Raw genomic sequence first — 26654 nt, 5'->3', positions numbered from 1 at the left:
GATTGGCCCTCGCGATCCACCAGAATAGCTATTAATATTTGCTATTACGAAGGCATTGTTACTCTCCAGTTCAGATTGGCTGTTGAAGATCTTGTCTCTTTCGGAGCGCACGTATCCCGCTGCCTAAGGCTAAGACGCGATCTTGTGACTTGTCAGGACTGTAGGGTGGTCAGACATCCTGCACCGGCGTTTCCAACCACAAAGCGGCTCTTCCCCCTATGACATATGGGGGGTTAAAACCCCACAGTATGGATTTAGATAATCATTGCATGTTACAATACGATGTATAGAAGAGGGGATTTGTGTAACCCAGAACGAAACTCACATTTGTCTGAGGGGATAGGAAGAGTGTCCACACCAAGTGATATGGGGGCTATCTGCGCAACGTGTAGCAAGATCTCGATACTCATCAAATCCTTAAACATCACAATTAGAACCGAATGATCTGGGCTAGATACAAAGGAGCAATTTTCAATCAGAAAATGATATACAGAGCCATCATGGGGCTTAGTTTTCTTTCCTTCTATTCATACAGCGGATCAATGACTGGACGTAGCACAGTGAGAAGAAGTTCGTGTCCAAACCATTCCACGCGTGGTAGGCCAGTGCCATTCTGTTGTCATCACATAGAAGCTAATTATGATAATCTAAAATTATGGCATCTTACCGTAGAAGCACTTGTGGTACATTGCAGACCCGCTTTGACCTGATCAATTTGGTCTCGCTTATTCATTGGCAGTCAATGGACTCACATATGCATTGAGAATATCATTAAAAAGAGAAGAAGAAGAAAAAAGGGGGGGCGGCAGGTGTAAGATCAGGCGCAAGAAAAGGACAACCGCGCCCAATGAAGGTAGGTGGAATAGTGACCAGGGGCAGAAGGTCGATAGCACAACTCATATGTCTACTTGTACATCTGACGCGTTCTTCGTGTTCTACAGTAGCCAGGCCACCATGCAGACTTGTTCCGTGTCAAACTCTACTTCATGTGTGAGGTCCGTATGGGGCAGATGTTATATAGACTGGAGTGCGGACAACGGACAGAAACACATGCATGCGTATGAGGTGAGAGCTTGCGGGTCTGCGGCATGCTCGTGGACTGGTCCTCTTCAGTCGGAGGAAGCTTTCTCGTTCCTTTTGTTGTCCTTTCCCAGGTAGATAAAGAAGAAACTAAGACGGGAGTCTCACGTTTGCGGAAAAGAATTTCGCCAGTCCACCTTCTTGAAAAAGATCCATATGCCCGAACATGCCTGACGTGAATGTTGGGAAAGAGACTACAGGTAGATCCAGCAAAGGTCTGAACCTGGATTTTCTTTTTTTCTTTTTTTCTTCTTTTTTCCCCCAGATAGTGCCATGGCGTTCATCTTATCAGATCAAACCCGCCGAGTTGGCCTGCAGAAATGGGACGTGAGGTGTGGAGTCTCGGGGAATTTTTAGTAGTAGAAATTTTGACGATCAAATCTCTATGTAGTAAGGATTCTTTCAAGCATGACTGAAACTCTGGGGTCGTGAAATTCGCCTAGAAAACGATATGCCGATGTCGGGCCCATGAAGGCAGGTGGTTTCAAATGCTCAAGAAATCTTCTCTCTCTTTTTCTTCACGTCGGCCTGGACAAAGTGAATCCTTGATAAAAAGAAGAAAAAACCTTTGCTATTGTCCTACTTCATCAGCGTAAAGCGAGTCAAAACTGAGACGCTTGGTCATCAATCGCATTTCTACTACTGAAGATTATACAGCCCTCAAACTTGGAAACGATCAATGTCTATATTCTCAGACAGATACTTGCACTATAGGGCCGCCGATTTTGGCAATTCCTTTGGCGATCTCCATCTTTGAGAAGTGGGTTTCCGACAAACTCTTAACCTCGTCATGACTGGCAAGGCTGAACCAAGCACCCCAAAATCCGGGAAACATGAATCGTCTACCGTGCGGTCACTGAAATCACACTTGCTGAGCTCCCAAAACTCGATACAAATCAGACCAGAAGATTGATGTGTTTCAAAGGACGCTGCACAGTAGAAATGTATGGCTTTCTCTTTATTTCCTCGCCGCTCGAGGATCAAGGGAACTGCGGCTTTTTGATGGAGGTAGGGAATCCCAAGGAACTTGTAGCCGGCCAAATCATGAAGCGGAAATACTGTGTGAGAAAGCCTGGCCAAACTGACGTCTGTCAAATAGTATAGACCCACCAAAACTTCTTACATCCTCTTTACAAATCGAGCCTCAAACCTTATAGATGAAGGTTATCTAGGCTATCCATGTCATTTCTGTGGATATTGTTTCAACCAAAACTTCCCGATGGGTAATCTTGGGCGTGAATTATACCCTCACATCCACTGCCACGGCCGAACAGGCCGGTCGGATGTACATGGAATGTGGACATCTTGGCCATGCACTTTGATGAAGGCTCCATTAAAGAGAAAAAATCAAGTCTGCGGTCGAAAACCGATGCTACCAAGGATATCGAGGACGTCAGTGGTATAGCCAGGACGAAGTAGCAAATACTTAAGAGACACTCGTCACTCGATGAACGGACCAGGTTATGTCCTACGTGACTCTCGTCCAACAACGTCACTTTTGAAAGCAACGAAACATCGAAGATGCATAGTCTTCTCACTCGCACCCTCGCGGCTGCTGCGCCCTTCAGCAACACGTCGGCAATTTACTCGAGGAACCCGACTGCGAGACTAACCTCCAGCAACACAACTGGCTACGACTATGTCGTTGTAGGTGGTGGACCCGCAGGAATTGTCGCTGCCACGCGCCTTGCGCAGTCTTCTAGCAAGAGCGTGCTCCTTCTTTCCCGTGGACAGGGCCCTACCGTTCAAACCGGTGCCGTCGGGACAGTGGGCTGGAACGAAAGCCTTACTCCTATTGATGTGCCTGGTCTTTCGACAGCAGTTGCCGACTATAACGTCGGGGACGAGACGCTTTTCAATGCATACCTGTGCGCTGATACCCCAGATGTTTACGCTTCTTGCGTCTTTGGAGGTGGTGCTTCCATAAACTGTAAGTGATTTCAAAGTTCTTCTCCTTCTGTCCTTTTTTTTTTCCACAATGGTTCTCTCTAAGAACCATATGGTGCCTTGTCATTTTTGATATCTTGAACACACAAGTCTCCTCTTTGAGCATACTTAAGCACACCAGGATAGATGTTGACGCATCTGCATATAGATATGGTATTCCCACACCCTCCTGAACATGACTTCGACGACAAGTGGCCCACTGGATGGAAGTGGGATGATATGGCGGAGGCGGCCGATCGAGTTTGGAGCCTCAACCCAGGAACCTCCCTGCCAAGCAAGGACGGCAAGCGTTATGATCAAGGAATGTACGAGACCGTGTCCAAGTTTCTTGACTCCCAGGGCTGGTCGTCGGTCAACTCGAGCGCGGAGCCGAATAAGAAGACCAAGGCCTACAGCTACCCGAACTGGGATATCGGCAACCAGGAGCGAGTTGGCCCTCTGAGAACCTATCTGCCCCTGGCCGAGGAGCTCGACAACTTTTCCTATCAACTGAACTCCACAGTCCGTCGCGTCATTCGGGACGGAAGCCAGGCTACTGGAGTTGAGTTTGAGACTGAATCCGGCGCCATCCAGACTATAGGCTTGAACGAAGGAGGCAAGGTCATTCTCGCCGCCGGTCCATGGGGAACTCCCCGAATTCTTTTCAACTCTGGTATCGGCCCTATCGACCAGATCGAGACTGTCGCCAACGGCACGACTGGTGTTGTTCTGCCGCCCAAGAATGACTGGATCAATCTTCCTGTCGGACAGGCTATCAAGGACCACCCCATTTTCACCTTCTACGTGCAGACTCCCGATAACTGGACTGCCTTTAACGTCACCACTGTTGTGGATGGCACCGACACCGCCGATATCGACCTATACGAGACAGCAGGCTCTGGCGTTCTGGCTCAGGGTTACCACCGCATGGTCTTCTGGACCTCCAACGTTGCCTCGGACAACATTACACGATACTACCAGGGCTCAGTCAGCCCGCAAGGCCCAGGTCTCTTCCTCATCAAAGGGTACCTGACCCACGGCGCGACCTCATCTGGAACAATGGGAATCAGTGCCAACGGCGACGTCACCTATACTCAGAAACCTTACCTCCGAGATGATGGCGATAAGGAGGGCGCGACTATGTTCATCGAGGAGATGCTGGAAAGCATGTCTTCCTACGAAGGCTGGGAGATGGCCGAGGGGTACACCAATGTGTCGTACATCCTTTCCTCGTACTCTCAGGGCGACCACTACCTCGGAACTGCGAACATCGGCACAGATGCCAGGACTTCTGTAGTCAGCGCAGAGGACGTCAAAGTATGGGGCATGGACAACCTGCACATTGTGGACTCCAGTATCCATGCAGATCTTCCTACTGGAAACACGCAGGCCATCACTATGGTCGTTGCTGAGAAAGCAGTTGAGAAGATCATTGGTGCCGCTGACTCCCCATCTGCTCCCCAGCTGAAGCGCCGCAATTTGTAGATTGCCTGAGACCACTGAAACATTGGGAAGGTAGATACTCATAGATTCGTTTACATGTTTCTCTTGTACATAATTCCTAGCATGAGTTCCTGCAGACCAATAGAGCTCCTGATGTTTTAGATTTATAGGGTTTCTGTTGTATTACATTGACGAATTAAGCGTATGTCCGAGGTTAAGTTCCAATAAGTACTGAAAAGGGTGTACGAAGATTTTGCAACCAATTCGTTGCGCAATACAAGCTTAATACATGTCAAAATTTTAGGCGTCCTTTCCGCATCTGACTCAACTAGCGGTTCTCTGAAGAGCACATCTAAGTTCCTTTCTATCTTCATGGTACATAAGGCCCCCATGAGTCATGGACTGGAGAAAAGGTGTATCCGAATGAATACTGGCTTTAGTCAGAGCAAGCAGAAGAGGTAATATGTGTTGATGTCCAGGTTGAAGTATATAAGTACTGAGGCTTCGCGCTCGATCAATGTAATGGAACCCAACCTTGTTTCCCAACTTTTCTTGGTGTAGAATTCTCGGACACAGCTGGAAAAGGCAATACCCGAGAAGGTCACGACGATGTGGGATATGTTTCTAAAGAATATGGTAATATATATGATCAAGTGCAAGATCTCGGTGGCGTTTGTCAGGATTCATTAACAAGAGGAACCTTGCTGGCAGGATTGTTATCTCATCTTCGAACAAGATTGAGAAGACTATTTCAAGCCCTCGGGTCTCTCATCTACCTTCCGATAATATGAAGGCAAGCAAAACTTTCATGTAAGCTTGAATTGTACTGTAATTATCCACATGTTCGGTGATTGTCGTGGAGTTCCCGAGTAGAGCTGCTCGAACGTGTGGAAAAGCCGCACCCAACAACCGCGGTCTATATGGCGTGAATGGCCCTGCCGAGGACTTAAGCTGAGAGATCCTTGATATTCATCCTGGTTGAAAATATCACAAGACAGCTTAGACCAACGCGATTGAAGTGTCACCCCCGCAAAGTTGCCCCAGTCCACATCTAAATCGGTATGTCGTTCCGACCCCATGGGGTACTCGATGCCGGGGTGCCCGGATAACCCGGGGGCCGTTACTGGTGACACATGCAGCAGTATACAGTAGGTAGTATTGATATTGATTGGGTTGGAACTCACCGTTATGATGTTGCGATGTTGGATTTTGGATAATTTGTTGTTCTGTTGCGACAGTTGGCAAGAGAGAAAGCAAAAATAGAGAAAAGTTGACAACTTGACTTTTCGCGTCTCTTCACGACCTTCGACAATGGCGCAAAGACTCCTGACTGTGCTCCTGGGGGCGTTCGTTTTCGCTTTTATGACAATAACAGTGGAAGCAAAAGCCTCGGGCGAAATCACGTTTCATGGCGCCAATCGGTTCTTGTTTGATGTTGATGGAAACCACATCAGCTCCTATGCTTTGAAAATCTACTGTTAGCTGCTTCCTTCACTCTCCCACGTCGAACGCCATATCAATCACCACATAGCTAACTCGGTTTAATGTCTAGACTTCGGTAATAATATGACATCTTCATGCTTTCTGTGGAAATTTCTATCGCTGACAAGGCCATGCCATATCTATAGAGAATAAGTACTACTCGTACGGCCTAGATTTCACAACAAGTGCCGGGAGTGCAGAGACGCCTCTGCTCTGCTACTCATCTGTTGACTTGATTAACTGGTTCGTTGAGCTCTCTAAACAGTCCATTTCACTCAGAATCTGATACGAGATTTGGACACAGGAAATTCGAAGGCGTCTTGTCTTCGGGTCAGGACACCGGCGGACGGCCCCATGTCATCTATAACGAGGAAACACAGGAATATGTGCTTTGGTCCAACCTGGGGACTGGATATACGGTCGCCACATCATCAGCACCAAATGCGTCATTCACAGTTGCAGGCGAGGCCGCTTTGGATCCTCGATTCACTGGTCTACAGCCAGCAGATGAATCCGTCGTCACGATTGGTATGTCGATATCAGAAACGTTCCAAAGACATGGATTTACTCATTTAATCCTTCCTCTTTTGCAGGTGGCAAAGCCTACCTGATATGGTCTGTCCTCAACTTTGCGGATCCGCGCGCCGGGAGTCTCTGGCCGCCCATCTTCCAGACAATGCACATCTCTCCTTTGACAGATGATTTTGTACGTGCCGTAATTATAGACATGGTTGCGATACTCCTCGAAGAGACAGTTCTGACAATTCGGCAGCTGAACACAACGCAAACAAGCACCAATGTAACGTCTGCCGCGTTTGACTTGGTAGACCAACAAATGGAGTCTCCAGACTTGTTTGTGCGCAATGGCATATATTGTCAGTGCAGCTAAACCTTGAAAGTCACACCTAAGGGACTATGTACTGACACAATGAGCCAGACATCGTGGGCAGCAACACTTGTGGCTTCTGTTCTGGAAGTGTTGGAGTTGTCTATCGATCAGCGTGTCTCTCCGGGCCCTGGGAGCGTCAAATTATCTCGGCTTATGACTGTGGTGGTCAGGTAGAGGGTGTTTTGCCTCTTACTGATCCGGCGACCAACGAGACAACTTATGTCTGGCATGCTACTACAACTCGTATGTTACTCCGATTTCGCAGCACTTCAGAGTACTGCTGCATGATGACTGACCAAGTTGAAAACTCCACAGCCGGCGGACCTCGGATTAGTTTTTCTGGCCACTTCTTCCAGCCACTTCGATTCAACGAGGACGGCAGTGTTCAAGACTTGGACTGCTCTGCTGACGCCCATTATACCGTACCCTTTACATTGGGAGACGGGGCAGTTGATACCGGAGCGTTGACTGAGGCCACAGACTTATCTCCAAGATTTGCCAACGTGAGCATGGCCACTCCATCTTTTTGGGATTTAAAATTCTTTGCTGACACCCGACCGCGACCAAACAGTATGTCTCTGTGTGTGACACCGACCTCTACCAACGAGTAATTCAGACCTGGACCAACTCCAAGGACGGAACCCTCACCTCAGCCACGGTCAACATCGCCGCTGGTAACCAATCGGTCGATGTCGAGATTGTTGTGTTCCGCTTTAGCACTCTGATGGATCTCGTCGCGCCCTCGTGAGTCTTCTTCATGATCCCCTTCCGACACACTCGCTTTCTACCGACTCAAAAAGGTCCTTGTCTTGATTGGCTGCTAACGCGTACATATTCTCCCTCCTCTCAAGATACACATTCGAGCAATTAGGGTCAGCCACTTTCACCTCAGCGCAGATCGGCACGTCGTTCAAGGCCATGAAGGTACCCTTGAATACGACTGTTGCCAAAGGAGACAACCTTGGCTTCTATATTACCGAGGCTGGGTCCAGCACGCCTGGCAGCTCGTCGAACCTGGTCCCATTCTGTCATCTGGAGTACAAGGCGGGTGCTTGCAATGGCACCAGCAAGATGCCCTCGGGTCAAGTGGCTTTTCAACAAGGGTCTGGTCAGAACTCGTTCCGTGGGCTGCAGGGCAATCTGAGCCCCGTCCAGGCTAGGCACGGGAAGGGGATCAAGTTCTTTTCAACTGTAGTATAGATGTGGAACTTGAGTGCCCGTAGGAAATCTCCGAAATAATGCAAGTAATTAATTTATACTAGGAAGGATTATCTTTTCTCTCTTTCTGCCTTTCTAATAATTGTGAGAGCCATGTCAAGGTCCTTTGTGGTTGCGTATTGTGTCCGGACCCGCAGCCATGGCGTCCAAGAACATCTTGCGGGTAATGTTGAACGAAATAGTGGCATGTTGAAAGTTGTTTTCCCCCAGAAAATAATCTCGTTGCTTTTCTTTAGTGTTCTTAAATATACATTCGGTAATTCGGTGCTCGTCGGCAGGAGAATGGTCTCAATCCCACGTGCACCGAGCGGGCCGCGCCGTAAAGTTTCGTCGCAGAACCTGTCCTTCCCAACACAAGCTTCGCTTCTCCACTCCTCAACCCTCACAGTAAGAAGAAGCAGAAACGAAAAAGAAAAGAAAGAAAGAGAAAGAAAAAACATCCTCGCACCAGTAATTACCAGGCGCCAAACCCCTTTGCAGGACCTACGATGCAGGAACTAGACATCCTCATCCTCGGCGCAGGCTGGACCGCAACCTTCTTGATCCCGCTTCTCAACGAGCACAAGCTCCTCTTTGCAGCCACCACCTCCGACGGCCGCCAAGTAGCAGGCCACCCAACCCTCCAATGGACCTTCAACCCTTCTGGCTCCGAAAATGACCTTGAAGCCTCATTCAAAAGTCTCCCTCGGGCACGACACGTTCTGATCGTCTTCCCCCTCAAGGGCGAAGGCCAGAGCAAGCTCCTCGCGCGCACCTACACGGCGACGCATGGCGGGGCGGAGGAGGGCCAGTTCCGTTTCGTTCAGCTCGGCAGCTCGGGGATCTGGCAGAACGATCCAGCACAGACGCCCTGGCTCGACCGGAGGAGCCCGTACGAGAGGACGGGCGCGAGAGCCGTGGCGGAGGATGAGCTGCTGGAGCTGGGGGGCTGTGTGCTCAACCTCGCCGGGCTGTGGGGCGGAGACAGGGATGTACGGCACTGGTTTGACCGTGTGGCGACGAGCAAGGACGCTGCCAGGGGGAAGAAGAGCCTGCATATGATCCATGGTGTCGATGTGGCGCGTGTGGTCTTGGCAGTGATGAGACGGAGCGAGAAGGGCGGGTGGGACAAGGTCGGCAAGGGGCAGAGATGGATGGTGACGGATGGGTTTGTGTATGACTGGTGGAGTCTCTTTGCTGGATGGGCTGAGGGCGTGAGGGATGAGGGTGCGAAGCTTGACAAGGAGCCTACTAAACAGGCACGATGGGTTCACGAGCTCATGGAAGAGGAGGGTGTGAGGGCGCTGCCTCGGTCGATGGAGGCGCTGGGCCGCTGCTACGACACCAGGGAGCTGTGGCAGACGATTGGCATCACGCCCCTCAAGGCCGGCCTTGGACTGGGCCTGTGAAAATTGTACTCACTGTTGACGGATATACTAAAACAACAAAGATGACGACAAGAACCGAGCTGGCTGGAGCAGCAGCCTGATCATGGCTGATGACGACCTCTTCTTTGACTTGGACTTGAACTTGGATCCGAACCAGTCTCCTCTCCTTGAGCCACTACAGAAGCAGCCGTGGGAAGTGGCCTCGGATTCTGAGGCTGTATCTGTACTATCTGGTATTGCCGTCTATCACTAATTAAAATCACGACCAAAACCAGACTCCCTTCACCTGGCGTTCTAATGTCGACGCTCCTTGGCTGCTCAGAACCAGAAGATCCGGCCAACACCGCAGTCTCAGCAAATTTGAATCATTAATAAAGTAGTACATTACAGAGAGAGTCAGAAGAGAGAGAGAAACAATTAAAAATCACAGGTAGCATTTGTGGGCAGCAAGGCGCAAGTAACAGTGTCTACATTGAGATGCGTCCAGGGGTTCTCAGGGCCAGCCACTGTAGCACTGGGGGGCCTTTTGTTGACAACATCATCAATTTTTACAACGCCGATTATACAGTCTTTTATTTAGAAATAGTAATCCTACCTCCACGTTACAACGGCTTACGACGGCTAGCGAACTCCAAAACTTGGGCGGGTGCTCAGTTTCTTAGCACAGCCGTACAGGTTAAGTCATGACGTACACTATTTTCTTTGTACGATCAGCGATCTGGGGGTTGCACCAGCGCAAACGGTGTCCTGCAACAGATCACCAGCGTGGGACCGCATCAACAGCTAAAGCTAGCCAAGGCCAAGGATTGTTACCTCGTGGTGGTGCTCTGAAGAAACCTTAGTTTCACGTCATGGATGATCATGGAAAGGCGCTTCATCAGGCACCTCGGATTCGATCTAGTCAGCAAACAATACTCAATATCTCTCTTGGAGGGTGTACTGTGTATCACACTTGTGCTCGTGTTCATAATAGCAGAGCGAGCAAATAAATCAATACTATACAAAACTGAAGTCTCTCAAGCACAACATCTGTTGCGAATTCGGGACCGAGAACCAGTCTGGTGAGCCCCAAATGCACCCACTGTCACATACGTCGTCCGCCAGGCGTCACCTGTATTACGCCGTGGTTTCTTCCTCCTCCGAGTCTCTGGCTCATTATATTACACCCAACAAAGGAGAATCCATCTCCTCCCCTGCTGCCCAACTATCTTGCACCACAAACCGCCAAGGTGGATCCCTTCACCAGCGACGAGGCCACCGTTCCCCTTCTCACCATGGCTAGCCACAGCCAAAATGAGCCCCCCTATCGGGAAGATGGCTACGACCACAAGGCCTCCCCAGTCGTCACGCCCACTCGGGTTCTCTCACCCACATACTCTCCCGCCACAGTCCTTGCCGACTCAGATCTGGACGGACTGAGCCTGTACGAAAAGAAGTGCGTCTTGGTGAACCGTGAGATCGACGCCATGGGAATGGGGAGATACCAGTGGTATATCTGGGGCCTGTGCGGGTTTGGGTATATGCTGGATCTGCTGTGGGCACAGGCCTTTGGGCTGACGTTGAGCCCGCTGCAACAAGAGCTGGGATTTGGAAATGATGAGAGCGGGAACATCTCGACGAGCTTCAATGCAGGACTGACAGCTGGGGCGTTCTTCTGGGGCGTCATGAGTGACCTGGTTGGTATGTGCGATGATTGAGCTCCTGTCTCATCATCATCCAGTGATGTGGTGCTCTTTTTGAAAGCTGGAAAGAATGCTGACTTGCTCACGTATTCCTTCCTTGATCAGGTCGAAGATGGGCATTCAACCTGACCTGCCTCTTCTCTTCAATTTTTGGCCTATGCCTCGGCGCCTCCAACAACTACACCACCTTCTTGGTCCTAACAGCATTCGTCGGATTCGGTGTCGGCGGGAACATCCCCATTGACACAACCATCACGCTTGAATTCCTCCCCCAGAACAGGCGCTTCCTCCTCGCCACCCTCTCCATCTTCCAGCCCATCGGCGTCGTCATCTGCTCCGCCATCGCCTTCGGCTTCATCCCCACCATGTCCTGCAGCCCCAACTTCTCCGAGGCCAACCCTCTCCCCAGCTGCGCAGCCAACGACCTCGCTCCCGGTGCCCCGTGCTGCGGGCGCAGCAACAACATGGGCTGGCGCTATCTCCTCTTCACGCTCGGCGGCATCACCTTGGCCGTCTTCTGCCTGCGCTTCTTTGTGTTTCGGTTCCGCGAGTCGCCCAAGTTCCTTATTTACCAGGGCCAGGACGAGGAGGCTATCCGTGTCGTGCAGCATATTGCCAGGACCAACGGGCATGAGTGCCGTCTGAGCCTGGCTGCGTTCGAGGCGCTGAAGAGCGGGAGCAGCTCCTTTGTTGGTAGTGGTAGCAGTGACGATAGACCCACCAGCAGTCCGCCCACTACTAGTAGAAGTAGAGAGGATACGTCGGACGGTGGTGAGCAGGGCAGAACGCGTGTGGTCTTCAAGCGCACGCCGAGCGGGAACGTACTGAGGAGTGGGGTGGACACGTTCAAGCGGATGAAGCCGACGAAAGAGAAGGTGATGGGCGGGATGGAGCGGTACAGGATGTTGTTCTCGAGCGTGGGCATGACGAGGCTAACAATACTAGTGTGGTTAACGTATATCATGGACTTTTGGGGCTTCACTGTTGCTGGTGAGTTGTGTTGTTCCTCACTTTGTCACAAGTCCTTTGTTCTGAAGCAGAAACACACGTTTGCTAATGGCTATCGTCACCAAACCCCCAGGTTTCTACCTCCCTCGCATCCTCGCCCTCAAAAACGGATCCGCCTCCCAGTCTCTCTCCTTCACCTACGCCTCCTACATCTACACCTATGCTCCCGGCATCCTAGGCGTTCTCGCCGGCGCCGCCATGTACCGGGTCCCTCGTCTCGGCCGCAAGTGGACCATGACCATCTCCTCCGCCCTCATGGGCCTCTCCATCATCCTCTTCTCCACCGTCGACACCGTTGCCAAGAACCTAGGGCTCTTCACCATGGAGTATTTCTTCCAGTCCATGTTCAACGCCGTGCTGTACGGCTGGACCCCCGAGGCCTTTCCCGCACCCGTCCGCGGCACGGCTTGTGGTGTGGCTAGCTTCTGGGGCAGGTTGTTCGGCATCGTGAGCCCCTTGATCGCGCAGAGCTTGTATGGAGACGGGACGGCGGGCGATGGGAATATGAATGCGGTGTTGTATCTTGCGGGTGGGGTTACTCTGGGGTGTGTGGTGAGCACGGCGCTGTTGCCGACGAAGAGGCTGGAGTCGTCGGATGGGAGGTCGTAAGCATTTTGAGATGTATGGTCAGTCTGTTCAGCGTAGCTATCTACACCTAACATGGCCGTAGCATCTTCTTGTTCAACTGGTCGAGTTTGATGAAAATCAGACTCAGGATTCTCCTCATCATTGGACGCAATCTCCGTCGTCTTAATATAGCTGCTCAAAGTATTCGTGCTAGTCATGGAGTTTGTCGACTTGGGGGCTCAATTTTACGGCAGAAGGCTTGTCGTGCTGGAATGTAGGCTTGGACTGTAGCTAAGAAACGGGGGGAAATATCACTGGCAATACTAGAAGATCTTCATGAGGGAGGTCAATAACGTCAAGCAGGTGCTTCCCAGGGCAAGGCTGATCAATCTCAATGCGCCAGTTCAAGCGGCTTCCTTGAAGGATGGAGGACTTCTTCGCAAATGGCAGGTCAACGAATGCATCGTATTCGGTTACCTTGCTACCTATGGAGATGTCAATTTGTTGCAACATTACAAAGACCGTAGGCACCAACCATCCATCGTCATTGCAGTGTCTGTCCCCTGAGCATGTCCAATCCAGAACTTGATCCTTTCATAGTCCACCAAGACCCAACTTCCGAAAGATTCATGAAGGACTCCACCTCCAACCAGCTCAGACTGATTGTTTTGTGTGGTATTTGATTAAAGAAAGTGAAAGAATCCCCAGCACGAACCCCAAAACGCCGGAACAAGTACTGCACCCTGCACGAGAAACTCCCATTCTCGGAACTCCGTCGGACTTGACAACCGCCTTCAAGCAGCAGCAGCCGCCGGCGCGGAGGTGATTTCAACCTCGGGCATCTTCATACCAGTACCAGCGAGGTTCGTCTTCTTGGCAGTCGGGTTCTTGGTGTAGTAGTCAGAGATCGCGGCCTTGATGCCGTCCTCGGCCAGCATGGAGCAGTGCAGCTTGACAGGGGGCAGGCACAGCTCCTTGGCGATGTCCGTGTTCTTGATCTGGGAGGCCTTGTCCAGAGTCATGCCGCGGACAAGCTCGGTCAAGTAGGATGAGGAGGCGATGGCGCTGCCGCAGCCAAAGGTCTTGAACTTGACATCGGAGATGGTATTTGAGTCGGGGTCAACGCGTCTTTTAAAAAGGTGGGTATATTAGCACGAAAGCCGATATATTTCGGAGTTTGGGGCGGGAGTGAGGGGTGTAAAATAGCTCACATCTGAATCTTCATCACATCGCCACATGCCGGTGCGCCTACCAGTCCAGTTCCAACATCTGCATCAGTCTTGCTCATCGACCCAACATTTCGCGGTCGAGAGTAGCTGTGATGAGCTGGTTAGCCATGATATCCAGAGTACTCGCACCAAGTGCGGTGATGGAGTCAGTCAAACATACTGGTCAAGAACCTTTTCGTGGTAGGATCGAGTTGCGCCAACGGAGACGGCTGGGGTGAGTTGTCGAGGTGCGCTGAGGATGGCAGGGCGGATGGGTGTAGCGAGGACTCGCCTCGAGGCGACACGGATTCCTCTGGAGAACATATTGATGTGTGCTTTTGTGTGATACAGCTGCGCGGCGGTTCCTGCAGCAGTTGTATGGTGCTCTGATCAATTGCTCGAGCGGTTTAGGTGATATGTTGCTTTAGGTATCGCAAGATGAAGTTGATCGTGATGAGTGGGGTGGTTGTTGTTGATGTGGGTTGTAGGTTGTTCTTTGGGTTTGGGATGTGAAATGGGACAAGAAAAGGCCCAGTTGCAAAATGGAGAGGTGCAGAGAAAAATCGCCACGGGAGGGTATGAAGTCACTAAGCGACCTCGGAGAATGGTCGGGCGCGGTGTTTTACAGTGGGTCAGCCGAGCTTTACATGGTCTCCGGGCGGAGATAAGATGAATCAGATAATTTGTGTTTGACTTGCATTTCCAATGCAAGCCATCTCGTTCAACCTCACGTTGCTACTGCCCAGCCGATCGACCCACAGTGCGGTGATGCCTTTCTTGAAGCGCATTTGACCCGTGAGATCGTCGTATGCTATAGTACCACCAAATGCACACGGAATTTCGTCTCGTCAGAGAAGCCAAGAGACTGCCCCACTGAGAGTATCTTCCAACCCTGGTAGAAGGCCCCTGGTGAGCAGCTCTGACGTCGACAGCTTATCATTAACAAGCCGTCAGCCAGATCATATGGCATATTGATAGTGACTCAAGTGCTTCGGTGTATAGACACCTTTCACCATGGTGGAGCCCCACCTCTCTACCATCCCTGCTGAGCTGGCACGCTAAGGGAAATGTCCCAGGCCCAAACGCGGGGTGGTCGCGTCTGCCCCTCCCCTGTGCCCTGCCCTTGCCTACAGCTTGCAGGCACTTTGCTGACAGACGTAATTGTTTATTGCCTTCTTCTGACAGCTTCTCTACCCTCCCCCTCGCAAACTTAAAAGGGTCCAACAACACAATACGACCCATACCCTTGCCTCTCTTTTCTTTTTCTCAGTCGTTGACTCTCAGCAGTCAGACTGGACAAAAAAAGAAAACAAAAGAAAACAAAATGGCGTGCACACATGTCGAGTCACTTGGTGAGGCACAAGCTGGGAACTGTGAGAGAGGCTGTCTGCATGTGTGTGTTTGTTGCTGACTGGTTGCTGTGATCAGGTCTCTCGCCCCCGACGCCCAACCAGTCAGTCTATCGAGAGGACTGTACCCAGTGCTTCGACTCCATCGTATGCAGCCATTCTTTACTCTGCCCCAACTCTTTTTCTTACGGAGGACCCGAGAAGCTGACTTGTGCCTGGTACAGGACGAGGCCCAAGGTCTCGACGTCTGCCTCCAGTGCTTCAACGGAGGCTGTGCCGGCGATCGACAGCACGCTGCCCTCCATGCTGCCCTCCGCAGCCATCCTCTCGTCCTGAATATCAAAAGGACGCGCAAGGCGGTCGTTAGAGACGAGCCGCCCCAGAAAATCACAAAGCTTGCTATCGCCGCCGAGAAAGATGAAGACAAATACGACCACGCCCTGTCAGTCAGGTGCCTCGAGTGCGATACCCCCATCGATACGACCAACCCCAAGATCGCTCCGGTCGTCGACGGCATCATGACATCAAATACCTTCTCGCGCAAGGAGGAGATCAAGGCATGGGAGCAGGAGCTGACAAGCTGCGAGCACATCCTCCTCATGCAGCAGGAAGAGCCACGGGAGATCGCAGGTCAAGACCTGGGAGGCTGTGCTAAGTGCGATCTCCAGGAGAACCTCTGGCTGTGTCTGCAGTGTGGTGCCCTGGGCTGCGGCAGGGCCCAGTTCGGTGGTGTGGGCGGCAACTCCCACGCGCTGGCGCACTCAAAGGAGACGGGTCACGGTGTCGCTGTAAAGCTCGGCTCCATCAGTGCAGAGGGGACAGCAGATGTATACTGCTACACCTGCGATGATGAGCGGATTGACGAGTCGCTGGCCGCCCACCTGGCGAATTGGGGCATCAACATCGCGGAGAGGCAGAAGACAGAGAAAAGCTTGACAGAAATGCAAATCGAGCAGAACCTGAAGTGGGACTTCACCACGACACAGGATGGCCATGAGCTGGTGCCACTGTTTGGACCCGGCCTCACCGGCTTGAAGAACCTCGGCAACAGCTGCTATCTTGCCAGCATCCTGCAGTGCCTCTTTGACCTCCCAGCGTTCCGCAAGCGCTACTACGAGGTTTATGACGACCTGCCCATCGTGCAGGAGCCAGCTGAGGACCTCGAGACACAGCTTAGAAAGATGGCTGATGGTCTTCTCTCCGGACGATACTCAAAACCGGACCCAGATGCCTCTGCATCGGGTCAAGACCCTGCTACGGCACACCAGCGGGGTTTGGCCCCAGCCATGTTCAAGCACTTGATCGGTCGCGGCCACCAGGAATTTTCCACAATGCGGCAACAAGATGCATTCGAGCTGTTCCAGCACCTCTTCAAGCTCATCACCCGCTCGGAGCACCCCTCACCCACTGCTGACCCTACTCTTCCCTTCCGCTTTACTCTGGAACAGCGTTTACAATGCCGTGGTTGCAAAAAAGTTCGATATTCTACCAATGAGCAGGACAATATCATGATAATCCTTCCTATGGAGAAAGAGTCACAGAAGGAGGGAGAAGAGGGACCTGCTCCGTGGAAGCCTGTGACATTCAAACAGTGTTTGGACGACTTTACGGCTGAGGAGCTAGTGGAGCTCACGTGCTCATCTTGCGGCTCCAAGGATGGCTACGCCAAGCGGACACTTTTCAAGACGTTCCCCGAGATATTCGCTGTCAATGCTCGACGGATGGCTATCATCAACTGGGTCGAGGTGAAGGTCGACGTGCCTATCATTGTTCCTGATGAACCGTTCCTACTGGATCATTACCTGTCCCAAGGCCAGCAACCCGGTGAAGAGCTCCTGCCTGAGGAGGCTGCATCTGCAACTCCAGCATTTGTGCCTAACGAAGCCGCTCTTGCTATGCTGGAGGCTATGGGATTCCCTCGTGTGCGCTGTGAGAAGGCGCTCCACGCCACTGGAAACAGTGATGGAAACGCCGCTATGGAATGGCTGTTCCAGCACATGGAAGACCCCGATATCGACGTTCCCCTTGACCTGACTGGCTCAACTGCGGGAAATAGCGGTGCGGCAGCAAACCCCGAACAGATTGAGATGCTGGGCGCTATGGGCTTTGGTGAGGCCCAAGCCCAGAAGGCTCTCAAGGAGACGAATGGTGATATGGAGCGTGCTGTGGAGTGGCTCTTCAGTCATCCAGATGATCCAGGTCTGGTGGGCGGCGATGACGCTGACGGAGGTGCAGCACCCGTGACAGCTGCTGGCCCTGCTGGAAGCGCAACGCTGCCTGCACAGTTCCAACTACAGAGTATCGTGTGCCACAAGGGCACAAGCATTCATGCTGGGTTAGTGAAACCTATATTTCTTGTTTGGATCCGCTGAGTCGAGACTATTGCTAACGTCTTACGTTTCGACAGACACTACGTGGCCTTCGTCCGCAAGCAGCTGCCGGACAAGTCGGCCTGGGTCCTCTTCAACGATGAGAAGGTTGTTGAGGCGGTGGATATCGAGGAAATGCGCAAGTTCGCCTATGTCTATTTCTTCAAGCGTGTTTAGACAGGAGTATGCTAGGTGTTTGGACCAAAAGTATCAAGTTAGATTCGAGATGGCAATGCGAGTTCGGCTGGAGTTGAAGACGGTCTAACAAGATAGCCAATTGCTTGATTGATGGGGCCGCTTGAGGCCATCAAGAGACGCCTACTGCGAGCAAGATATCAGGATGAGCAGTCCAAAATAAAAGATAAGATTCATGGTATTTCCAGATGGTGCCCTAAACCGACCCGAACGCCCCGTGTTGTCATGCGCATCTCGTCATTTGCGGTCTTACAATACAAATCCCAGACCAGTTTGCCCCAATCCCAGCCATCTTTGCCCACGTATAGAACCCTTTTGATTGCGTGATTGATCCCACCTCTCCTCTCACAGCCTGCTGTCTACAGCCCAGCCCTATCCAGCGGCTAGAAGTCACCTCTATAGTCGACCGTGGTGCCGATGTTATGATACGCGGTGCTGAAACCCCGAAGCTGCACCCTCTCACCGCCGACAATCTCCTTGCCGTCGCTGTCGCCCCACTCCACCGGCACGTCCGAGTCTGCATCCGCGTACACCAGAACATTGAAGGTGCACTCGCCCGCGTCCAGCTGCGGAAGGAAAGTCACGGACGCGGTGATCTGGCGGAAGATTGCGGCGATCTCGGACTGGATCTCTGCCTCGGTCTTTTCGGGGGTTGGGGCTGGCTGAGAGGCCAGGGTGTTGATATTGGTGCCCGGCGGTGCCGAGTTTTCCTGGTTCTCGGAGTCGGCGGGTGTAGGTTTGCTGGTGGACGATTTGGATTTGGATTTTGACTTTGGTGCGGCGGTGATATTGATCTATAGGGGGGAATGGTTTTTTCTCTTGAGTCAGCGACGTGCCGTCCAGCTACTTGCAGGCCATCTTTTTTTTTTTTTTTTTTTTTTTTTGCTGTGTGGCCCTTTCTAAGGTGTGAGGGGGGTAAAGGGACTGTGCGGCCTCACGTCAAATTGCCATCTCTCCAGGTGCTCGCTAGTGTCCTTGTTGGTGATGACGATCACCAGCTTGGAGATCTTGCCGTCCTTCATCCACCGGTCCAGCGCGGACATGATCTTCTTGATGTAGGCCTTGACCTGGTCGTCCGACGACACGAGCATGTTCAGCCCGTACTTCTTGACGATGGTGAAGTCCTCGGCCGGATAGACGCCGCGCTGGTAAAGGATGGAATGAATCGAGTATTGAAACTGTGGTAGGTGAAAAAGAGATTGGTCTTATTAGCGATTGTCCTTTAAGAGATTGAAGAAGAAGAGCCGCGTGGCGAGGAAGGAAGCTGGGCTCGACGTACGAACTCGGCGACCAGCTTGGCGCTGCCTCGGAGCGAGAGCTTGTGCACCTTGGAGGTGTCCTTTTTTTCCCTGCTGGGCTTTTCAGAGGTTGCCATTATGGTACGTGTGCTGGAGTGATCTTTTGCGAAGTGAAGAGAAGTTAGCGCGTTGAGAGCTGTCGCGATATTGAGAACGTGATGGCGTGTCGGTAAAAGAAGCTGTGTCAGGTATAGAGTTGGGGAATTTGTTTACATTCGGCGGTTGCTATGGGCTGCAGTGTCACTACAGATGTAATGGGAGTGGGGTGGGGGGCCAGCCTGCGCGACAAGACAGCGGGGGTCCACATAGCGTCTCAATTGATCTCTTGAGGGTTAGGGCTGAGCAACCAGCTTCAGGCAACCATCTTGTTACTTTGCCTTGTTCAGCCTAATATAAACGCCTTCCACTTGTTTCTCCTGAGGTTTTATCCGAACATTGCTTTGGAAATCCGCCTTACGGACCGGTCGTCAGCTCAAGTCTTGCACAAAAGGGATTTCGCCTTCTTTCATGTAATTTTTCAGTGATTCGTATGTGCTGAAAAGAAACGAAAAGGAAGCGCTGCATGGGCCCATAGATGGTATCCAAGAAGGCTAGCTATATATCCCAGCTAGCCCTAGCCCTGCGCTGGCCCTGGTGCTGGCCCTATACAGCCGGCTGCACATACATAGAGTCTAACATGTAGTAGCGTTTCATGAAGAGGGTATCTCGACGCTGACATGCAATTAAATAGGATGTTTACAATTGTGCAGTACTCTGCAACATTCTCTAGTATCAGCGTCAGCCAAGGCTGCGCTTGGGATATCCCGCACAGAGCTTTTTATCACTGGTCACTGACCATAGCTACCGAGCGTACCCATGTCGTCCGAGATCTCAAAACCTCGGAGTGTGTCAGCTGCAAAGTCGCAAATGGGTACAGAATTGTGGTGCAGGAGCAATTATGGGTGCTGTGCGCTTCTGTTCAGTACTGAAAATTAAAGAAAGCCGTAGAGGTTTTGCCAATAAGGTCCTCAGATGCAGACAGATTGGGACCTCGGCACCCCCGCATTTAGCTGCACCCTCCAATGAATATACTTCAAGTACTCAATTACATAGTAAGTACTTATAGTGAGGAAGTTCCACAGAGCCCATTACTGGGAGAGTCTGCCACAATTAATCGTCATACTATGGCGCAAAGGTGAAAGTGAGGGACGCCTGCTCAGCTCGGATCCAGTATGATGGTGACATGTACAACGCCTTGATAGTTGGAAAAGGTCAGGCTCAGATATGTCCGCAGGTAGAGGCCAAGGCTCTGCATTACCGTGCAAAGCTTGAGAGTAAACATACGAATCCCCACAAAATGAATTAAAAAAAATGGTTCAATCTAGCAGCTTGACGACTTTGATCTTACAGTTCACCTACTTATATTTTAAAACCTGTAACTTAATGTCCTGCCCATTGTTGGAGTTCAGTCAGCTGACAGGAAGTACCTCCCCAGCTCTGATCACTTAGTGGACAGCTCAGTTCTCCTCTTTTCTTCTCCAGAACACCTTCTCCTTGAAAATTATTGCATGGGCTAACTTGAGAACAAACTCTGACCAATCTTCCAGATCATACTCCTGACAAAATCAAGCTAACTACTGACTCAACGGCGGTGCAAGAGGTACACGTATCAGTGCGGACAATGGCTGAATTCACTGTTGAAAAGAATGACCTAACTGGCCTCTCAGGCAAGGTTATTGTAATTACTGGTAATGGCCCTTGCTCTGTTTCCACGTATATCTCTAAGCATCCACTCACATACAATCCAGGTGGCTCTTCAGGCATCGGCCTCGCCACAACCTCCCTACTCCTCGAGCTTGGCGCCTCCGTTGTGGTTGGCGACCAGAACCCGCCTCCAGATACCCTCCTCCAGCAGTACAGCGAAGGGAACCACCTGGCTTTTGTCGCCACCGATGTCAGCATCTGGGCCTCCTTGCGGTCCCTCTTCACAACCGCCGCTGCCAAGCACAACCGAATCGATCACGTCTTCGCTGCTGCCGGGATAGCCGGCCTCCGAGCAAACTACCTCGGAGAGACCTTCAACTCGGAGACGGGCGAGCTGGAGGAGCCGTCCTCGGTCACGCTGGACGTCAACTTCAAAGCATGCATCAACACGGCCTACCTCGGCATGTACCATATGCGCCACCAGACGCCACCCGGCGGCTCGATCGTGCTGGCGTCAAGCGCGACGGGCTTCCAGCGCTTCCGAAACGTGGACTACTGCGCATCCAAGCACGGACTGCTGGGTTTCATGCGCGGACTGGTGCCACTTCTTGCCGAGAATGTCAGCAGCATCCGAGTCAACTGTATCGCTCCATCGTGGACGCTGACGGGGATGGTCGCACATGACGCATTCGAAGCTGTAGGGCATCTGAAGCAGACGCAGGACGCCGAGGTTGTCGCCAGGAGCACCGTTATCTTGATGGCGGACGAGAAGAGGCACGGTCAGACGATATATTCACGACAGGGAAAGCTTAGGGAGGTAGACCAGGCGTTTCTGCATTTGTCGAAGGAACTTGTGGGCGAGGTGGATGAGGATACGGTAAGTCGTACCGCTTCCACCCCAATCTGGAGTGCATATGGCGAGATGATTCTGAGATGCCTGAACCGTACGGTGTCACAAGAGCGTTTGCGTGCGTCTGCTAATCACGCATTGCACAGGTCCTCAAGGCCCTTCTCCAGTACCGCGCCGAGAGGATGGCTGAGGAGGCGGCTAAGATGGCCAAGGAGCAGGCGTCCGTGGACTGATCCGCAGCCGCAAAGATTCGAGGATCTATGATTCATCTTTAGGAGTAATGATAAAGTGTATGAGATTTAGGTCAGCGTTCATGAACCTGGTTCATATGAAGGCGCTATGTGAAATTGAAAGCTAAACTATCAGCACCTGGGATGGGATAACGGCTAATCAAATGGTATTATTTCTAAGAAGAGGCCCGAGTTAACAGTGAAAGGCAAAGGAAGATGCATTTGATGTAACAGTGAAGTCATTCAGTTTATATATCATATGTACTCACAGACCCTCCAACAACTTAACAATCTTGAAACCGCCGCTATCTGGAAATCGACGAGACCACCGGTCCTAAGCTTTGTCCAAGTCCTCCAACTCTCTGATGGCCTTGTCTCGCAGCTTTCTATTCTCGTCAGAAAGGAACTCCCCTTGATCCTCCACAATAGAAGTTCGCCACCTTTCTTCCATACCCTCTGCAGGTTCTTCGCCCACGTAGTCCTCCCAATCCATATTTGCGATATCCAGATTACACCAGATCAGGTAGGTTTGGTACCACGGAAACCGGCACTTCTCAAAGTAATCCATGTCGTACGGGCGAGACATCAGGACACAGGTCTGCTTGTCGATCCCTTCAGCATCCAGGACGACAACCTCCGAGTAGTTGAGCGAGCGCGTCTCGGACTGGCTCAACGCCAAGCAGAACGCCTCAACGTCGGAAATGCTGGCGCCTGCCCACTCGTTCTCCTCTACCAGGCTCGGGGGCACGGGTGCTGACGTCTCAGGCAGCTGGGGTATCGCATCAGGTTTCGGATGGGGCGGCGGGACGAGACATTGCAGGAGGGCGTCTGTCGATTTGGACGTGACTATACGGAATCTGTCGCCGCTGCCGTATTCCCAGTCCTTCAGGTGAAGCAGGCAGCGATTGATAGAGTTCTCGTTTGCCTCGGGGGCTATCACGAAGAGGAGGCCGACGGACATCTTGGCGACCAGAGCGGGGCGCTGTAGTAAATAGGGTTCCCTCTTGACATGTCGCAAGAGAACATTTCGAGCCAAGAGAAGGAAGTGTATGAATTGGTGTTGTAGCTTCTAAGGCTTTCCAGTGTCATCCCGAAGCTGTAGGTCGTACTAGGCCAGGCAGCAGGTGGGCATCTCTGTGCATGATGACGTTAGCAGCAGGCAGTAGTTCCAGTTACGGTAAGCATAAATTCAATTAACTTTTACAGAATTATGGTAGGCCATAGCAGAGCATTGATATAATGCAAACTACTTGAGGTGGCATCAAGATGGTGCAAGATTCATAGCTTGGTACAAATATTATAAATCAAAACCTTAATCAACTTGGAACTACGGCCTTCCGGGTGTGTGGAAGATATCAAAGATCGTAAGCTGGCTCGAATCACAGTCCATTATTGATCAAGAAATCACACGGTCTACTCCAGCTGTTGGTGTTTCCTCAAGCGAGCATGGCAGTAGCTGGCGGAACTACAGTAGTGATCAAAATGGTTTGCCAGATTGGATTTCTTCAGCGAGCGGGTCAGCCGCATCGAATTACACTTTCGTCCCGTACCGCAAGGCCCTTGCAGTTTGTGTCCAACAGAGTAATGACCTGCAGTATCTTCTCTCCAGGATTTGCGTGAACCTTCATTATCTCCACTCCATTAAGGTTTTCTTGGATGGAAGGCTACCTCTCGATTTGGATAAGGAGATGTATCTTTTAATATGTTGGTCGTGGCATTGCTTTTTGTCAGTGTTGCATCGAATGGGCGCGAGGTGTTTATTTGAGACCGAAGACTGGAACAGAGCAATCTCACTTTCCCCCTTCGTATTTTAGGTTTTTGGCATTTTCCGCCCGTCTCTGCTTCACACTGATTACACCGTGGCAATGAATACTGGCCTAAAGGGGTGTCGTCGTGTTCAATGGACGCCCAGTTGTGAAGGACATAGGAAGCGGCCAGATATCTGGCCAGCATCAGGCCACGCAGGCGTATCGTAATACGGTCCAGAAAGGTCGATATTGACTCCGAGCTGAGGTATTATTCCTGTGGTGATGATGTAACTTAGAAGCGTCCCTGTCTGCATCAGCGCGGCGGAAAGGCAAGAGAAGCGAAGTCGGGCAGCGCTGCTTGGCCTCTATTGTTCCACGTCGAATCTGCTGTGGTTTAATGCCCAGCGATCTGGACATCGTAGCGGTGGATCATCACCTACTGTCAAAGTACCAGCCACGAGATCCAAGTTCAAGACCCTAAGGCTTCTGAGAGGCCACACGTCAAGCTTGACGAGTGCGATCATAATGGGATTGCGCGTCTGCTCGTTACGAAGGCCTATCAGTATTATCACAGCAAATCCAGTTTTTTGTCGATCTCAACTCTCCGCTCGCAACTCGATGCAGTGCCGACAACCGATAGCGCCCGGTGGGGGACCCGCAAACGACTCGTATACAATTAATTCCTGAGGGATTCTTGGGGATCGATAAGTGTGTTCGCGATGCAGCTATAGCAAGTCAGCCGTTTTCTTCTGTCCTGGCTTTTCCTATTCGAGGACAGCAGGGGTCAAAACATTTGCGCAAGGTGCTCAACCGTGTCTGGTCACGAGTCTCATCTCCTTTGAGGCAAGCCGACCTGTTATCAATGCATTGAAAACCAGAGATCTGGTTAATTTGGATGGTTAAACCCCCCCCCTCCCCCCCAAAAAAAACCAAAAAAAACCAAGGACACACACATTTGATCACTTTTAGATCACGCCCCGGTCAATTGGCCCCGGATAGTCTGCCCCACGGAAGGGCAGCAAAGTGGGAACACCGGTCCAGGGCCCACCACTAACAAATAGGGGGCAGTTCCATATCTTTTTGGGTGTAGGGATAATTTCGTTTAGGCCAGAGAACTAGGCCTGCGGCGCAGTAGCCCAAAGAGCGAGCTCTGTGACACAGGATTCCGACAAGGCGTCGGGATTGAGGCTCTCGATCCTGATTAGCCCTGGCCTGCAGACCAATGAAGAAAATGCAATCCTATAATCTCTCTCTCTCTCGGTACTCAAGATCCCGCGCCGGAGCTTGGCAACTCGAGTGGCTTCTGAGGGATCGCTGTCAGCCGCCCACCCTGCCCCCCTTTCACTTTCTCTCCCAGAAGCAAGGTTCCTCAGAATCGGACCAGACCCACATCTTTTTGCCCATTAGACTAGTAGGTGAGAAGAGATAACCTAAGCAAGTATAGAGCGAGAGCGAAGGGGGGGAACAAGAAAGGTGAGAGAGAGAGAGAGAAAAAAAAAACCTCTTGGTGAATAACCCCGGTAAGTCTTCAGCAGCACACCTAGTACCCACAGATAGCCCCTGAGCGGTGCGTAATCCTGCTGGACAGGGACGGAAATTAAAAAGGAGAAAGGGCAGCACCAAAAAACGGCATACCCAATTCTAGGCCCTGGCTCGCTGGGGCTGACAGGAAATGTTGCAATGGTATATTTAACCTCTTTGGCAGCTGCACCGTTTTTCTAAGCCTCTTCTTGTGGTCTCTTTTCTACCTCTTTTCAGCCTCATTCCGCGACCTCCACGATTCCTCTCGTTATTCCGGAAGACCGAGACCGGTACAAGTTGAGCGTCCCGAAGCCGACACCACCCTCCCTCACCCAATAATAATAAAAACCCACACTCGTTATTAAGCAAAGTCAAACACGTTCACTCATTCAAAATGGTTACTGCTGTGTTGTTCTACGTTGAGGCGGTTATCATCCTCCTCTTCATTATCGTCGGCTTCATAATCTGCTGTACGAGGCTTGGGTCTATCAGCTTCCGGAAGAGGTGATCTTTTCTTTCAAAACAACGCGGGGTGTCCCACTTCAGCCAGGGCTGGTTGAAACACTGAGCAACAATCGGAACACACCATTCTTGTGTGTGTCTCTTGTCTGTGGTCTGGTCTGGAGGGTTTTTTCTTTTGGCTTGGGATGAGAGCATGGTGATGGGCGACTTGGAGCAAAAAGGTTGGTTCACACACCTCTCACTGCAAGACAAAAGCTTGCACCTGGTTCGTGCAGAAGGAGTACTGACTCATGACATGAAAAAAAAAGGACAGGCCTCGACCACACAATACGAAACTGTCGGAATCGCTCTGCCTCTCCAGTGTCGGGGATCAACCACTCCACCCCCCTTTTTTTTTTGGTGTGCCGTCTTTCAAGTTTACGTCAGCGGCAGAGCTTGTGCCTTCTTCACACACTCGCATACACACAAGTCAGAAGACAGAGGACGCGATGGAGATATTTTAATTAGCGCGATCGATCTGTACTGGAGCAGCGGAATACACATGCATACAGGGAGCGGATATCTCACGGCGTTAAAAGGGGTGGCTACCACAATTTCGGGTCGGCATGGTTGGAATAATCGGATGGAGTCAGGGCGCACAACACCAAGAATGTTGAAGGAAGAGAATGGCGGGGACTGCATAATCGGAAAGGAAGAGATGACTACAGCGAATAAAAACGCACAAGGGGGGGGCTTACTGCTCCTATCGACCACACATTTGTTTTCCCCCAATTCTTCTGCCTTGCGACGCGATTCAATCCATCCCACCCATGAGGTATGAACCTCGGGGTGCCCGAAGCCCAATTTCGTAGTGGCCTTCTCTTCGGCCACGTCAAGCAAGAGGCTAGGACGGATTTGCTAGTCGAGCCCAAGACGACATTCTCGCTATGTCTTTTGTCCTTGGGTAACGCGTCCAGTAGGAACAGGTAGGGCATGGCTGCAGCAATACGACATACAGATACGGGGAAATCGACATCTGGAATAAATAGAGGACCACATGCACAGGAGTTCAAGCCCGAGATCGTATTAGTTATTGCCGA

At 51.4% G+C, this 26654-nt stretch overlaps 9 protein-coding genes across 9 annotated transcripts; 6 read left to right on the top strand and 3 right to left on the bottom strand.

Annotated features, from left to right (window-relative positions):
- Positions 1-2391: 2391 nt before the first annotated feature.
- On the top strand, positions 2392-4491 carry M406DRAFT_334518 (uncharacterized protein; the record flags this gene model as incomplete). The annotated part of the gene is made up of 3 exons (XM_040920948.1): positions 2392-2479; positions 2732-3010; positions 3176-4491. The coding sequence occupies 3 exons, from the start codon at positions 2392-2394 to the stop codon at positions 4489-4491; spliced, it is 1683 nt and encodes a 560-aa protein (XP_040771875.1).
- Positions 4492-5760: 1269 nt separating this feature from the next.
- Positions 5761-8020, top strand: M406DRAFT_73354 (uncharacterized protein; the record flags this gene model as incomplete). Its single annotated transcript, XM_040925618.1, has 8 exons — positions 5761-5926; positions 6105-6174; positions 6236-6459; positions 6525-6637; positions 6991-7063; positions 7136-7323; positions 7437-7564; positions 7672-8020. 8 exons carry the CDS (start codon positions 5761-5763, stop codon positions 8018-8020), a joined length of 1311 nt encoding a protein of 436 aa, XP_040771874.1.
- A 506-nt stretch (positions 8021-8526) lies between these two features.
- On the top strand, positions 8527-9426 carry M406DRAFT_47328 (uncharacterized protein; the record flags this gene model as incomplete). Its single annotated transcript, XM_040924330.1, has 1 exon — positions 8527-9426. The coding sequence occupies one exon, from the start codon at positions 8527-8529 to the stop codon at positions 9424-9426; it is 900 nt and encodes a 299-aa protein (XP_040771873.1).
- Positions 9427-10391: 965 nt separating this feature from the next.
- On the top strand, positions 10392-12823 carry M406DRAFT_296384 (MFS general substrate transporter). Its single transcript, XM_040919246.1, has 4 exons — positions 10392-11085; positions 11193-11813; positions 11958-12077; positions 12169-12823. Exons 1-4 carry the CDS (start codon positions 10680-10682, stop codon positions 12702-12704), a joined length of 1683 nt encoding a protein of 560 aa, XP_040771872.1. The 5' UTR covers positions 10392-10679; the 3' UTR covers positions 12705-12823.
- Positions 12824-13107: 284 nt separating this feature from the next.
- M406DRAFT_324547 (uncharacterized protein) lies at positions 13108-14368 on the bottom strand. The gene is made up of 3 exons (XM_040919885.1): positions 14052-14368; positions 13874-13978; positions 13108-13790 (listed from the first exon to the last, which is right to left on the bottom strand). The coding sequence occupies exons 1-3, from the start codon at positions 14192-14194 to the stop codon at positions 13457-13459; spliced, it is 582 nt and encodes a 193-aa protein (XP_040771871.1). The 5' UTR covers positions 14195-14368; the 3' UTR covers positions 13108-13456.
- Positions 14369-15194: 826 nt separating this feature from the next.
- M406DRAFT_282760 (ubiquitinyl hydrolase) lies at positions 15195-17963 on the top strand (the record flags this gene model as incomplete). The annotated part of the gene is made up of 4 exons (XM_040918488.1): positions 15195-15222; positions 15299-15366; positions 15444-17554; positions 17627-17963. 4 exons carry the CDS (start codon positions 15195-15197, stop codon positions 17763-17765), a joined length of 2346 nt encoding a protein of 781 aa, XP_040771870.1. The 3' UTR covers positions 17766-17963.
- A 203-nt stretch (positions 17964-18166) lies between these two features.
- Positions 18167-19158, bottom strand: M406DRAFT_343048 (putative mitotic spindle checkpoint protein; the record flags this gene model as incomplete). The annotated part of the gene is made up of 3 exons (XM_040921828.1): positions 18167-18553; positions 18722-18961; positions 19063-19158. 3 exons carry the CDS (start codon positions 19156-19158, stop codon positions 18167-18169), a joined length of 723 nt encoding a protein of 240 aa, XP_040771869.1.
- Positions 19159-20633: 1475 nt separating this feature from the next.
- Positions 20634-22111, top strand: M406DRAFT_324545 (NAD(P)-binding protein). The gene is made up of 3 exons (XM_040919884.1): positions 20634-20808; positions 20869-21641; positions 21761-22111. Exons 1-3 carry the CDS (start codon positions 20742-20744, stop codon positions 21845-21847), a joined length of 927 nt encoding a protein of 308 aa, XP_040771868.1. The 5' UTR covers positions 20634-20741; the 3' UTR covers positions 21848-22111.
- Positions 22112-22178: 67 nt separating this feature from the next.
- Positions 22179-22986, bottom strand: M406DRAFT_73347 (uncharacterized protein; the record flags this gene model as incomplete). The annotated part of the gene is made up of 2 exons (XM_040925617.1): positions 22179-22826; positions 22954-22986. The coding sequence occupies 2 exons, from the start codon at positions 22984-22986 to the stop codon at positions 22179-22181; spliced, it is 681 nt and encodes a 226-aa protein (XP_040771867.1).
- Positions 22987-26654: the final 3668 nt, after the last annotated feature.

The sequence above is a fragment of the Cryphonectria parasitica genome, assembly GCF_011745365.1.
Source record: "Cryphonectria parasitica EP155 unplaced genomic scaffold M406scaffold_9, whole genome shotgun sequence".
Taxonomy (NCBI): Eukaryota; Fungi; Ascomycota; class Sordariomycetes; order Diaporthales; family Cryphonectriaceae; genus Cryphonectria; species Cryphonectria parasitica.
The sequence above is the reverse complement of the archived record's forward strand: the minus strand, read 5'-3'. Positions and strand labels throughout refer to the sequence as shown.

Excerpts from the sequence above, each read along its gene's own strand:
- M406DRAFT_296384 (XM_040919246.1), top strand. The coding sequence starts at position 10,680 with ATGGCTAGCCACAGCCAAAATGAGCCCCCCTATCGGGAAGATGGCTAC. Across the intron at positions 11,086-11,192 it reads CGTCATGAGTGACCTGGTTG|GTCGAAGATGGGCATTCAAC; the intron begins GTATGTGCGATG and ends TTCCTTGATCAG. Across the intron at positions 12,078-12,168 it reads TTGGGGCTTCACTGTTGCTG|GTTTCTACCTCCCTCGCATC; the intron begins GTGAGTTGTGTT and ends CCAAACCCCCAG.
- M406DRAFT_324545 (XM_040919884.1), top strand. The coding sequence starts at position 20,742 with ATGGCTGAATTCACTGTTGAAAAGAATGACCTAACTGGCCTCTCAGGC. Across the intron at positions 20,809-20,868 it reads CAAGGTTATTGTAATTACTG|GTGGCTCTTCAGGCATCGGC; the intron begins GTAATGGCCCTT and ends CATACAATCCAG. Across the intron at positions 21,642-21,760 it reads GCGAGGTGGATGAGGATACG|GTCCTCAAGGCCCTTCTCCA; the intron begins GTAAGTCGTACC and ends CGCATTGCACAG.
- M406DRAFT_324547 (XM_040919885.1), bottom strand. The coding sequence starts at position 14,194 with ATGTTCTCCAGAGGAATCCGTGTCGCCTCGAGGCGAGTCCTCGCTACA. Across the intron at positions 13,979-14,051 it reads CACGAAAAGGTTCTTGACCA|CTACTCTCGACCGCGAAATG; the intron begins GTATGTTTGACT and ends AGCTCATCACAG. Across the intron at positions 13,791-13,873 it reads GATGTGATGAAGATTCAGAT|ACGCGTTGACCCCGACTCAA; the intron begins GTGAGCTATTTT and ends CCTTTTTAAAAG.